The sequence below is a fragment of the Lepidochelys olivacea genome (assembly GCF_965140295.1).
Source record: "Lepidochelys olivacea isolate rLepOli2 genome assembly, chromosome: 1".
NCBI lineage: Eukaryota > Metazoa > Chordata > Testudines > Cheloniidae > Lepidochelys > Lepidochelys olivacea.
The window spans coordinates 270,983,024-270,997,584 of NC_140411.1; the positions used below are offsets into that span (position 1 = coordinate 270,983,024).

Below are 14,561 nucleotides of genomic sequence, written 5' to 3' on the forward strand. Positions count from 1 at the left end.
AACGGAGTGCACAGGTTTAGTTTCTATGGTCTCGACTCAAGCAGGTACTTAAGCAGGTGCCTGGCTTTAAGCCTCAGAAGTTGCCTTCAGAGGGACTACTCCTCTGCTCTGGGCTAGGTACAGGGCCTAAACATTCTGCTGGAACAGGTAAAACTCTTTAGGCCAAATCCTCAGCTTGTGTAAATCAGGGCCTCATTGAGCTGTATTTTGGCAGTGGGTTAGACTATTGCAGTCCTTTTTAACCCTATGGTTCCATGATCTGGTCCCATATTCTTTCCAGCAGGGCTGGCCCTAGGATTTTTAGGGCCCTGTATGAAATAAGAGATGAAGCCCCACACCCCTGGGCCTGCTGCCAGCAGCACTTTACAAGAGGAAGCACAAGCAGGCAGCTCCCATCCGTCCACTTTGACCCTTCCCCTAGCTGGCTTTCTTCTTACCTAACCCATTCTTGACCCTAGTTCTTCTCCTCCCTAGGCCCCAGGCTGTCCAGCTAGTCCTCACTCCACCGCCTTCTCCCCTATTGCTCCAGCTGTTCTACCGGCCCCAATAGCCCCTAAGGCACCAGCTGTTCTCTCCTTCCAAATCCAAGCTGACCCCTGCCGGGCGTGGCCAGAGGCAGGTCTCTGGGGGCTGACTGCAGAGGGTTTTGGGTGTGATCTGGGCGAGAGGGGAACTGAGCACTGCCCCTGCAAGGAGAGGGACCCTGCAGCCTCCTTCCCGCTAGATCCTCAGCTTCCCGTAAGCGGCTGAGCTGCAGCCGCCTCCCGGCTTCACCACCGGGGCCACCCCTGCTGCGGGAGAACAGGCGGCGTCTCCGCACGGGGCTGGCGATCTGCGGAGCAAAAACGCGGACCTGCAGCTCTGCGTCCCTGGGTCCCCCCGGCCCGGTGCTTGGAGGAGCCCGGCGGCTGCGCGGCGCGGCGCGGCTCGGCTCCCTCTCGGCTGCTCGCTCGCTGCTGTAGTGTCAGGCTAGCCCAGGGTCCTAGAGCTGCGAGTCGGTGTTGATTGCACATAACGGCGCCCTGCTTGCTTGGGCACCTACACGGGGGTGCCACACGCATGTGCGAGCGGAGCGGGCTTCGGGAGCGCCCCTAGAGACTCCGGTGCCTGGGGATTCAATGTGCGCTCGCAAGATCCCCCTGCAAGAAATGTGCCGCTGCCGCGCCAGGGAGTGAGAGGGCAGGGGAGCACATCGCCGGTGCGAGGAGCTCGGCCCAGGCTGCCCGGCATGCTGCGGAAGGTAGGAGTGCCCTGCCCCGCTCAGCGGGCTGGGATCGCTGCAGGGTAGGGAGATCCCCGGCCCCACGGCTGCCCGCCTGCGGGGGTGTCTGACGGACCGGGCACCGGCAGCCAACGAAAAGGGAGCCCAACAGGCAGCTTCTGCTCGGATCAGGATGACGCGACTCAGGGGTCTTGATGCTGGGGGGGGGGGGAGTTAGCTGCGGGAGATCTGGGCGCTCTGCCCCCCCGAAACGTGCTCACGGGGGTCCTTTGGGGCCGAGCCCTCCTTTGCACGCCGAGTTTCCCCGGGAAGGCGCGCTCCGCACCGGCTGCAGGCAGCCTGGGTCAGGGGGTGTGTGTGGCGGGGGATGGGTCTCCGGGCCCCGGGGAGGGAGGAGCTGGCGCGGGAGCGGCTCCGCGCGCGGCTGTGAGCGGCGCTGCTCACCCACCGCCAGCACGCGGGACTCTGCGCGGAGCGGCCTCCCGGCTGCCCTGTGCGGGTCTGGCCGCTCGGGGGCTCTGCTCCGCTGAGTTCAGCAGCCCAGCGTGAGCCTCTGCCGGAGGCGGCTTCCCAGGCGTTAGCGGCTCGGGCGCTCGGTTTAATGGGGTTCGGGGGGAGGTGTCGTTTCTACACGCAACTAACTCCGGAGTGAAGGCGCGGGGCTCTGCGGGGTGCAGTTTAACCTCAGGTCACTGCTGATCCCCAAGCGCCGTCAGGAGCTACCGCATCGCGTGTGTCTGGACTAGTCCCTCCGGGGCTGGTGGGTGGCTCCGGCTTGCCGCGCCGTGCTCGCCAGCCCCGGGGGGGGGTGTAAGTGGGGGCCCCCGTGGGTGCATTTTACGCATTGCAAAGACGAGCTTCCCCGCCTACTTCGCACTGGCTGAAGTTTCTGCGCCGTAGAAGTTTTGCGGAAGCCCTGGAGGGTCCGGCTCTGGGCCGGATAACGAGTCCCGGGGTGCGGGGGAGGCGGCGGGATAGACCCCCACCCCGGCCTGGGGGTTGCCGGCGCTGGTTTTCCATAGCCAGCCTCCGCGTGGGCAAAGGCGCACGCCTCCTGAGCGCGCTAAAGCGCGGGAGCCCCGCCTGGTCCCCTCGCCTTTGCGCAGGACCCGCAGCGCCTCTTCTCCGCTCCCGTCCCGCGCTGCATCCCCAGGGCTGCCGGGCGCGCGACCAGCCCGAGCAGGGGACACCCCGCTGGCTGCTTTAACGGGGCCGGGAGCGGAGCGCGGCCAGGGGCTGCAGGGCCAGCGGGCGGTGTTTGTGGGGCCCCCCTCTCGGTATAGCTCTCATCTGTTCTGAAGCCGCAGCTGGAAGCGTTGCTGGGCTGGCTTGGGCTGTTGGGAGCCCTGGTCAGGTGGGGTCAGTCTGTGCGAGCTGTTCCCCGTGTCTGCTGGAGCACTGTGACCGCCGTCAACCTCGGAGGCCGGCGATTGTGCCTGTCTGCAGAGCGAGAGCAGGTGAGCAGGGCAGAGCCTGAGCATTAGCAAAGCACGCTGTCTTCATAGCAGCCCCCAGTCTTGCAACGTGTCACTTCCCTCTAGAACAGCAAATGAGTTGTGCTATGTGAAATGCACCCGGTAAGCAAAGGGGGAGGGGAAACAAAAGGCAACGGGTTAACCCGCAGTGCTAATGCCACCATGCTAATCAGGTGAACCAGGGAGAGTTTCTCTGCGCTGCACAGTTAGTCCTGGTTTTAGCCTTAAACTCCCCCCTGCTGTCCAAACAAAAACATCTGGCCTGGGTTGGAGATGCATTAAGCACTAGAGTAGCTTGCCTGGCTGGAGGTGTGGGTAAGAGCCTGGCTCTGCCTTAACTCAGGTTAGTAACCCACCCATTGTGCAGTGAGGGACCATGCTGAATCACTCCAGTGCCTTCCCATATTCCCAGTGGTCTGAAACAAGTGTGTGTGGGGTCTGTTGTCATCTGGGCCTAGCAGTTCTGGTAAGAGGGTCCTTAAAGGTGGCCCTGCTGAGACCCAGCTTGATTTTGTATTTATGTATTGAGCCAGGCCTGTGACCCAAGCCTTGGCACCCCATCCCCTGTTTTAAGCACTGACAGTTCCCCTGGAAAGACAGGACTTGTTCTTCTGCAGTTGACCCAACTGACTGAGAGAAATTTCTGGAACATTTTTGCAAGAAGAACCATGGAATATGCCCCCATGGTGCCTATAGAAACAGCGAGGACCCAGTAATGTGGGTAGGACTTTATGGGGACACTCACACCCAGGCTAGGCTAAGTTGGGTGCTCAGACCTGGATGCCAGTCACCTGTGTTGACTATGCAGTGTAGACCTAACCAGAGGTTTGCTTAATGTGAACTCTCCAAAATCATCAGAGGAATAAATATTTTTATAGAACTAGTTCCGTACTTAAACTAGGAGATTCACATTATCAGAGATGAAAGTGTTGAGGGTCACTAAAGCCATAGTAAACCCACAAGTCTGATGATAGTGAAACTTTCCCACTCACATCTGAAGCCTCTTCCAATTAGTTCCTTTTAGATTTTAGTTGCCATGACTGCAGGTACTGAAACTGATGTTACTTTTGCAGGGTCTGAGTCAGCTTGGCAGCACATGCTATTGCTTATGGCATTTAGGAAGCTTGAGAATGTGAAAAGGGCTCTACCTCCAGGCCCCACAGCTGGCTAAAAATCTTACTATAAATGGGAGGCAAATCCAGCTGGTCAAGGGCTTGGTGTGGCATGACTGGAGTTGGTGAAAGCTGCTCCTGTGAGTGAATTGCTGGGTAGGAGAAGATAAGGTCTTGAAGCAGCCATCTGCAGGGACTGTTGGGGCATGGCCTTTCTGCATGTGTCTGTTGTTTGTTGCACAGCCACAGATTATTTCATTTTTGTAGTAGCTCATGTATGAAGAGATTTCAGGAAATTGGACAGCTCTTCATTGCTCGTGCTGTGCAATAGATGCTTGCCAGCTAATGCCATTTACTTCAACGTGCACACAACGCGCATTTTACTGTTAGTGGAGAAGGAGAGAGGTAGAGAAGAATAATGTGCAGGTGTGAATTGCAGCTTGATGCTGCTGCATGGCTGTCCTCTCTTTTGGGCCTGATCCAAAGCCTATTAAAGTCAGTGGAGTCTTGTGATTTGATAATCAGGAGCTTTGGATCAGGCCCTTACAGCTCTTAATTTATTTTTCTCAGTTGTCCCTCCTTATTGATGCACGTTTAACTCTGGGCTGTCCCAAGCTGGAGTTCCCATAAGTACTGAAAATTGGTTACATCAGGAAGCTGATAGTGCAAAAAAGCATTATTAAAGGAATGATCACATATCCATTTGGGCTTCGTGATCTGCTCTTTCTTGTTGCCTCATTTTGTGGTGGTGATGCATGTTTTGCAATGCATTTAGGGCTCAGTTAATGTTATGCATTTAAGCTTTGGGTAACTACAGCACCTATCGGTAGCTGAAGCTGCAAAGCAGTTCACTGAATTCAGGACTGTCAGTCATTAAACCTTTTCTGTACCTGCTGTGCGGTGATGATGAAGGTATCCTGGTGTCTTCTCCAGCACTTTTCTCTGTACTAGGCTGGAGTTTGATGGTTGCACTCAGTCTGGCAGTGCATAGCCAAGGCAAAACAAACAAGATGATTGAGGCTATCTATTTTCATTGTTTGTTTTTACTTTCCTAGCTTAGGGCAGTTGGCACATTCTGCTTCACTTCCTTCATTCTGAAAAGGCACCCTCCGCTTTTACAGAATCCTGAAATGTGCCAGTAGTAACCTATTTTACAAATCCCTCCAGGGTGCATTTTGTATCATTAAAGTGTAGCTCATGGACAGATTGGACAAGAGAGCTCTAAAAGAAAGCTCACTAATTCTAGCCTGTCAATGTGATTAATGTGGAGCAATTAATTCATTTGTTGAATTTCTCCTCCTCCCCCCCCACCCCTCCACCTCCCTTTTTCCTAAGAAAGAAATGCAATTTTAGGCCCCTAACTTTAAATTGTGAACATCAAAGTCCAGATCCTGGGTTTGGCAAAGTGAACTGCATGTAGCACCGGGGGGAGTTATGGGTTATGTCAAGGTTCCTTCCCCACTCTGAACTCTAGGGTACAGATGTGGGGACCTGCATGAAAAACCCCCTAAGCTTATTCTTACCAGTTTAGGTTAAAACTTCCCCAGGTACAAACTATTTTACCTTTTGCCCTTGGACTTTATTGCTGCCACCACCAAGCGTCTAACAAATATATAACAGGGAAAGAGCCCGCTTGGAAATGTCTTTCCCCCCAGAATCCTCCCAAAACCTACACCCCCTTTCCTGGGGAAGGCTTGATAAAAATCCTCACCAATTTGCATAGGTGAACACAGACCCAAGTCCTTGGATCTTAAGAACAATGAAAAAGCAATCAGGTTCTTAAAAGAAGAATTTTAATTGACAAAAAAGTAAAAGAATCACCTCTGTAAAATCAGGATGGTAAATACCTCACAGGGTAATCAGATTCAAAACATAGAGAATCCCTCTAGGCAAAACCTTAAGTTACAAAAAGACATAAAAACCGGAATATACATTCCATTCAGCACAACTTATTTTATCAGCCATTTAAACAAAACAGAATCTAACGCATATCTAGCTAGATTACTTACTAGCCCTTCACAGGAGTTCTGACCTGCATTCCAGTGTTCTGGAGGGTGACAAAGTTGATGGTGAACAACTATGTGAAGAGTCTTTCAACAGATCATGTTCTTTTTAATAAATACTTTTGGTTCGAGTGTGTGGTGTCAGAGGAGGGCTTACATTTAGAGCTTAGATGGCGTAATTACCTTTCTCTCCTGGCTTTAGGCTGGGATTTTTGGTGTATTTTATTGTATTTATTAACAGAGCTGGTCTTTTTACAATTTAAATAGAGAGAAACTTAGTACATACACAATTATAAATTGGCCTGTGGAAGTCCCCCTACCAAGTCGCTTTCTTTGTTTGTGATAGTGATCATATATTGTGGTTGCAGCTTTTCTTCTCAAGTCTCACTCTTCTGCCTTGTCAGCTGATAGTGTCAGTCTTTCATTGTCTTGTGATTAGATCTAGAATTCTGCTTTTCTTACATTTAGATGCATAATGTATTTATTAGTTGTCCTGTCAAAACTCTACACAATATTAAGATTTCTCCTTTTTTTTAAATCCCATCTCTTTCCCCTATTTTAATAGCTTGACTTTAAGTTTAATTTTAACTGTTGTTGAAGGAGTTTCTGCCTTCCTTGGTATTCAAAGAAAGTTCTCAAACTACTAGGTTTGGTGGTGGGTGATGACTCTCTTCCAGCAAACTCAGAAGTCTGGTGGAACTCTTTTGAAGTAGTTATCTTTTTCCCTTCTACCATGTAAGACTCTGACTTGAAGATTTTCTAGTACCAGAATTTCCCACACTCTTTGATACAAATTAACAGATTTAGGGAAGTTACTCCTTTTCCACCACCTCACTATAGTAAGTCTAGCAGAAGCTAGAAAATGAATGATCAATTTTTATGGCTTTTATAAGATGCATAGTTTTCAGGATAATTTAATAAAAATACATTATCTGACAGGGGGATAAAAGGGTGTCAGCTTATGGAGTCTCCGACAGCTTTCCAAAAGGTCTTAATTTTTTGGCACATCCCCCATTTATGGAGAACTCTTCCCATTTCATTACATTCTCTCCAGCATTTGCTAATCCCTGTACTGTAACTTAATTTTAAGGGTAGTTGGGTACCACTGATAAAAGAAAACTACATTAAAATTCTATTAATGTGTTTAAGTGTGGGGACCATGGTGCCATATGTTCTCTCACACCTCAGTTACTGTCTGTCAACTTTCCATCATTTCATGAACATAGTTTTGTCCTTTTACAAAGCAATCTCTAGATGTTACTTATAGAATGGAGAGTAAGCCATTTTGTTTTATGGATGTAGTGAGTGTTTTTCAAATTCTGTCATTTTATGTTTGCCATTTTGTGAAAAATGTCTAAATTGTAGGTATTGATATACTGAAATTTTGGTGTCTCTTGCAAGTTGTATTTCATCAAGTGATCTAAATATATTGTCTCTAAACAGTAGGCTGAATTTTGATATACCTGTGAGGTCCCAAACGTCTCAACTTCCCAGGCTTTCGGTTTAAATTCTGTATTATCTACTATGGGTGTTAGAGGTGATGGGTATGGGCTTAGTTTTTTAAATAAACTATACCAAGTTTCTGCTGTTGCTTTCATAAAAAGGTGGTTATATTCATTTTATCCCATGGGATTTCTTGATCCAGGCGATCATGTAGAGTTTGTTTGCACAACAGTGAATTTGTTCTGTCTCTACTCACTGTTTACTAGGGTTTGGTGTTAGCCAGTAACTTAACTTTCTGATCTGACTAGCTTGATATTAGTGCTTAACGTGTGGTAAAGTCTCCCTTTTGCCATGGCCTTTGAATAAAGCAGATTGCTTAACTCTGGGTGTCTAATTTTCCCCAAATTAATTTATCATGGATTGCAATTGATCTAAGTAACTTCCTGGGACTAAAACTGGAAGAGTTTGGAAAAGGAAGTTAATTTGGGGTAAGAGATTCATTTTAACTGCTGCAATTTTGCCTAACCATGAAATTATATATATTGACCATTTTTCAGATATGTTTTGATTTTTCTTAATCAAAGGAGTATAACTAATATATGTCTTGCTGTCTTTTAGAAATGTGCATTCTCAGGCACCTCATTGAAGTCGTTATCCATTTGTATTTGCCCTTTATATCTTTCTGTAGATCAGAGCCCACATCTATATCCAGGAGTTGTGATTGTCATAATTTATTTTAAACCCAGATACTTTGCCAAATTTTAAGATGACCTCTTGCCTTTCTAGTAGTCCTGTGAGCTGGATTCATAACAAATACTATGGCATCGTCTGCACGGAACACTAATTTGTGTTCCCTGTTTCCTATTGTAATTCTATTTGCTAGGATTATTCCTGATCAATTGGGCAAATAACTTTTTGTTACCATAGCAAAAATAAGAGACGATAAAGGGCATCCTTAATATGTGCCTCTATTTTCTGACAGATATCCATTTACTCTTATCGTAGCAGCATATGGGTTGGAATACAAGACAGAAATCCAGTTTTAAAATTTAGGGCCTAAGCCAAATGTATCAAGAGTGGTTTTTAAGACCTGCTAGTTTACTCTGTCAAAAGCTTTGTCTGCATCTAGTGATAAATTAGGTGGGGGCTTAATGGTAGAGTCTGCAAAGAAGATCAGGTCTAAGGACTCTGAAAATTGTCCAGTAGCTAGCTGCCTGTTTAGTACAAATGCTCTCTGGTCTCTGTTAATATAGCTAGATAAATACTTTTTCAGTCTATTTACCAGAACTGAAGCATAATTTTTTGCACTTTGATTTAATTATATTGGCCTTGTTTTGCAACTGCATCACGTTGTTGACTCATTCAATTTGTGATCCACTATAACCCTCCTTTTTAGCAGTGCTCAGTAATTCCCCATTTTGTATTTGTGCATTTGTTTTTTTCTTCCTAAATTGTAGTACTTTGCACTTATCTTTATTGAATTTCTTCTTGTTGATTTCTGACCAATTCTCCAATTTATCAAGGCTGATTTGAATTCTAATCCTGTCCTCCAAAGTGCTAGCAAGACTTCCCAGGATAGTGTCATCCACAAACTTTATAAGCATACTCTCCACTCAGTTATTCAAGTAGTTAATGAAAATATTGAATAGTACTGGACCCAAGACAGATCCCTGCAGGATCCCACTAGATACACTCTCAGACAAAGTGTATCATTGATAACTACTCATTGAATACAGTTTTTCAACCACTGGCCCACCCACCTTATAGTATTTTCATGTATACCACATTTCCTTAGTTTTCTTATGAGAATGCCGTGTGGGACTGTATCAAAAGCCTTACTTAAAATCAAGGTGAATTGTGTGTACTGCTTCCCTGCATCTGTTACACTAGTAAGCCTGTCAAAGAAGAAAATTAAATTGGTTTGGCATGGTTTTGTTTTTGACAAATCTAGATTAGCTATTTCTTTTTACCCTTTTATCCACTAGATGCTACAAAGTGATTGCTTAATAATAATTCTAATGGTACTTCTAGGTACACTTTTGGTTTTTTTAATCCTACTTTGTTATGATTGCCAGAAATTCCTAAGGGACTTTCACTTCCTTATTATTTCAACACTTTGTTTTACAAACCACTTATTACTTTAGTCTTTTTCTCTGTCTGTAATTTCTAACCCACCGGCCAGGCCTGCAGTCAAACTGCAACATAATGAAATGCTTGGCACCTGTTTCTTTTTTAATTGAGAGGTTCTTGGGTAGGACAGTGTCTTGTCAACAATGAAAAATAGGGATCAGGGTGTAAAAGCAATGATTGCAGTGCATGCTGGGCCAAAGATTCTAGAAGATGTGGATCCAGGCAAATCTGGATATTTTTGACAGTAACGAACCACTTTGATTTCTGATACACTGCAGATACTTTCAATTTTGGAAGCCGCTGAGTTGTGTAACCTGGGAAGCGAGAATGAGGGAAAGGCCTACCCCCTTTAAACTTTGGAAACGGTGGTAGAGAAAGTATTGTCTATGTTTTCAGAAGTGATTAGTAATTTTGAGTCCCTCATCGTCTGCGTGCTGAACTTGAGACACTTCGAAGGAGTCTGATTTTTCAGAGGGTGGATGTGCCCTGTATTTCTGAAAATCAGGCTCCTTTAACGTGTCCCAATCTGGGCACCCAAAATCACTAGTGACCTTTGAAATGTTATGGCTGTATAATATTTCCAAACCACACCTAGGAATGAGACAGTAGCCGCAATCCTACCCTCTGTGCCCAAAGACTGGCCGGATCAGGTAAAGCTGATGTGGTAAGCTTTTCACAAGTATTTCTTATGCTCTTTTTGTGTACAACACATGCTTTTGTATATGTAATATACAGATGTGTGTATCTATTCGAAGTATTTCTAAGACCCCCATCACCTTGATATCTAAACAGTGTGAAAATGGACCAGTTTCTTAGCTGTTCTAAATAGATGTATCCCCACTGATTTCAAAGAGGTACACAAGTTGAAGATCCTCGCCTATGTCTGCCCCAGTTTCCTGTAGATTCGACCCCTCCCAGATAAATGTACCAAGAAAAAAATATTGAAATGGAGAGAGTGCTGCCCCCGTCGCATGAGCCAAACATATCGGTGTTCTCACTAATAGTCAGGTCACCCAGTGAGAGATGCTAGATGGAATTAACAGAGAGGAATGGAGAAACTGGGTTTTCCAGGGAGCCACAGAAAAACCAAATTCTCAGTCCTCACTCTTCTCATTTCTTGGAACTTTTCCCCCAGCTTCTTTCACTGGATGACCTACCTGTCTGAATTTAGCTGAATTTACTTTATTATAGGCCAGTTTGTTTAGCTGAGGCATTCAGACCCCCAGAACACCGAGCTGCATTTTGGATTTAAATTCGCATTGGCTATTGCCTCCCTGTTTGGCATTTTTCCTGTGTGTGTCTCATTTGTTTTCATCTGAGAATAGAAAAAACCTGTTCACATAGTAAATTCTGTTACAGCGATTCATCCTGACAAGATGTCATCAGCTGATGAGTGGTATAGATTAAATCCATTCTTAGAAAAGAGATTGACAAGAAATGAATATTTGGGAGGTGGGGGGAAAAATCCTGTTGAAGATCAAAGCTGGATTGAATGAAAATGTTTAAAAGGCATGAGATCAAGGTTGCTACTTCTGTGCTTATTACCATTTAATATTCTTAGACTTTCCTACCCAGTCTCTGTCCTGACTCCTTTAAATATTAACAGCTACTCCTGCAGGTGGAAAATGGGGTGAGAGAAAGAGAATAGTTTATCTGTTGAGACACAGTCTGTTTTCTTAATTTGTGAGTCAACTAGGTACAGCAATGATGGACATATAGGCACCTAGATACATGTAGCAGAGGGGTGCTGTGTTATAAATCAGAATGAATAGATACATACACACAGGGTTGGCTGCAGAGGGGGGAATCTATTTTTAAAATAAATCAGGAATGTGTAGGATTAGAAGGGATCTCCTGGGTCATTGAGTCCAGTCCCCTGGTATTATGAACAACTCTGTCATATAATGCTGTTCATAAAGTTATCAAGCTCCATCTTAAAACTAGTGAGGTTGATTACTTGATTAATGCTTGCAGTTGGCTTTTCTTCAGAGCCTGTTGTGTAGAGCTGCACTTTTACTGCCACTACATGGGAAACTGGGGGTGGATGCTGGTGCACCTCTGTTAAGAGAGAGAGGTGCTATTTTGTCATTCTCACGTAGATGTTTGTGGAATTCTCCAGGAGCGTGTCAGCATCATTAGAACACTGGAGAGGGAACTTTCCGATCAGGTAACATTGAGACTTTAATCAAAAGCCCCTCGTTTATGTCTTCTGAGGGGACCTAGAAATGTACTTTCAATCCAGTCCATGACCATGCATGAGCATATTTGAGCATTAAATTTAATAGGACTAACATACAGGCAATATAATTTTGTAAGAAGCAAGCCCAAACAATGGGTTCCTAACACTGTACCCATCACCAAAGATTCTGTAAGGATCTTCATAATGTCCATTCTGTGCTCAGGGAAAATACCCATTTAAGTCATATTTCTAGATTACGAAGGTATTAAGGTAAAGAAGTTCCATTGAAATCAACCTGAAGATTTAAATTACCTCTTTTCGTAGATCCCCTGCAATGCAAAGTACTAGTGTTGCCAATATATATTGAATATTCCATGCCTCCAATTCTGCTAGGACAAAAGGCTTTTTTTTTTTTTTTCCTCAAGGACCCTAATTTCTTAATGGCCCAGCTTTCCCATCCATCCTGCCATTCTTTTTCTTCACAGCTCCAGTCACTGGTAACGGGTCATGAACTCTGTGCAGTACTTTCCTTTGTTCCCTCTGCCAAGGCTGTGCATTGCGTAAATGTGTGCGGGGCAAAAATCTCCCAAGATTTGAAGGAAGCAGTGGCAGCCATGTGAGGAAGGCTAGGGGGATAAAGCAGTAGCTCAAGAACAGTGGTGATGGGTGCTATCAAAAACCTGTAGTGAGAATAGAAAAGAAAGTCAGTGTGCTCTGCATTATAAACAGAGATCGTTAGTGCTGGACAGTTACTGCTACATGTATGATAGCCTTGAGCTGGAAACTGGGTAAACTGGCTTACATTAAACATCCTAAATATATCCACACCGACTACCATCCTTTTTATGGGTTGAATTCCCTGCTCCACCACAGACTTCTGTCTGACCTTGGGCAAATCACTTAGCCTCTCTGTGCCTCAGTTCCTCATCTGTGAAATGAGGATACTACTACTTACCCACCTCACTGGTGTTGTGAGGATAAATACATGAAAGATAGTGAAGTGCTTTGAGATCTACTGATGAAAAACACTATGTAAGAGCTAGGCAGTGTTATTATTTAACTCTACATGCTAAGAATTGTTTTCCTATGTTTCTGGAGTAAAATTTTCAAAAGTGACTTAGGCCTAGATCCTCTAAGGTGTCTAAGTCCCCCATTTAAGTGCCATTGAAATTTTCAGAACCACTGCTCAGCTGATACCTAACCATGTGGATGCCTACGTTTGCACTGCTTGACATTTGCAAAGCCGCCTAAGCCCTGACGCTGTTCCACAGCTAATGAGCAGCTCTGAGCCTGAGCTCAAGCTGAAAGCCCTGAAATAAGATTCTCAACCTAGGAAGGGGCATGCCTATTTTGCCGGGGGGTCCAATCCTGTGGGTGTGCTCTGAGCACACCTTAGACGTGATACCTGTCAGAAGCAGCAGGAGGGCTGGATGGAGACCACTCAAACTCATCTGCACAAAAGACAGCTGGAGGCACAGGGAAATGCATCAAGTGAGTGTGAGAGAGGTATCAAGCAGGAGAGAGAGAGAGAGATCTTTGGCTGCTAGGGCATGGGGTATATAAGAGGTTGTGACCCAACTTAGGTGCCTAACTCCGAGAGGGTTTGCAGCTGAAGACACCAAGTGGAGAGAGGTGCCTATCTCTGGCCCATCAGCCAGGTGCACTAGTCAACCACTTAGTCACCTAAGCCCTTCTCCTCTCCTCTCCTCACCCATCTCTGGTAGTTCACTCCTTGCTAGCTTAAGCTGCTTAAGCTTAAGCTAGCTGGCTTCTGAGGATCCCTTTCATAAGAACCTAACTGTCCCCGTGTATTGTATGTGGAGCCTGAGTGTCTGGCTCAGGGCTGAGTAGCCCACTAGGCAGCTGGGCAACTGGGGTTAGGCATTGCATTGCTAAGCGGAGCAACACCTAAGTACCTTTGAGGCTCTGGGCCTTTGGGTTGCAATGCCTAACCTCTAAGTCACATCGACTTTCAGTGAGACTTGGGCCACTTGAACCGAGCTCCTCAAAGGTATTTAGGTGCCTAATTCCCATTGATTTCAAAATCTTTAAGGATATGGGCATTAAGTCACATGTGCTTTTGAAAATGTTACCCCTGGTCTCTCCTTACCTGCTTGCATTGCTGGTAAGGAAGCATGGGGGAAAGTGAGGAGATTAAATGAGCATTTCCCTTCTTCCTCTTTGTTGTGATGTAAAGTGGTGCTTCTGAGAGCTTTGATAGGACACACTGAACTTTGTTCTATATTGAGATGGCTAATGACAGTACAGTCACACGTGTGACTCACCTGGTTCAGTGAGTGGCTCAGCTAGGGAAATGGGTAACTAGTCTAGAAGAGTGTACAGTAGACAAAAGATGTGGAAAAGTTCTGAGGGAAAACAATAAGTAGGTGTGGGAAGATAAAATTGTACATCTATTGGCTCTGCATGGCTAAAAAGAGTCAAAACCATTAAAACATATTTTAGTTCCTTAAGTTGGCAGATATTACTGACTCTACACAGGTAGCATCTAGATTTGTTGGGTAAGAAAGTGCCTTTTGTAGAGGTTTCTAAGAGTAGAACCACACTCTAAACTGCTGTATCCCCCAGCAGATTTAAAGGGAAGGACAGAAGTGAGCCTGCTAACAAAGGGTCAAATGCACTAGCCAGCGTGGCTGTGACAGCACTCTGGGATGTCCTACTTGGTGCAAAGGGGAACCTGAGACATAGACGGCGAATCGCAGTAATGAGTAGGGCCTGTGTTTTCTGGAAATTGCTGATATTGCAGTGTTTTTTTTCTCAAAATTATCTTTCATTTCTGGAATCATCTGTTCCTTCCGATTTTCTGCTTTATGCTTTGGCTGTTGGAGTTGTTTACTACCAATGCCTAAAATGGTTAAGCCTGAGGGTAGCGTTAAATAATTCGGCAAGGATGTGCTGCATGTGGATGAAGGGAAGTTATTTTGTACAATTTGCAGCAAAGTTCTTGATCACGTTAAAAAGGACTGCATAGTCGACCAC

At 45.7% G+C, this 14,561-nt stretch overlaps 1 protein-coding gene across 1 annotated transcript in view; it reads left to right on the top strand.

Annotated features, from left to right (window-relative positions):
* Window positions 1-1,062: 1,062 nt before the first annotated feature.
* Window positions 1,063-14,561, top strand: part of TMCC3 (transmembrane and coiled-coil domain family 3) — a 229,053-nt gene continuing 215,554 nt past the window's right edge. Inside the window, exon 1 of the mRNA XM_084617065.1 lies at window positions 1,063-1,240. Coding sequence (XP_084473191.1) covers window positions 1,229-1,240 — 12 coding nt within the window. The 5' untranslated portion in view covers window positions 1,063-1,228. The remainder of the gene's footprint in view (window positions 1,241-14,561) is intronic.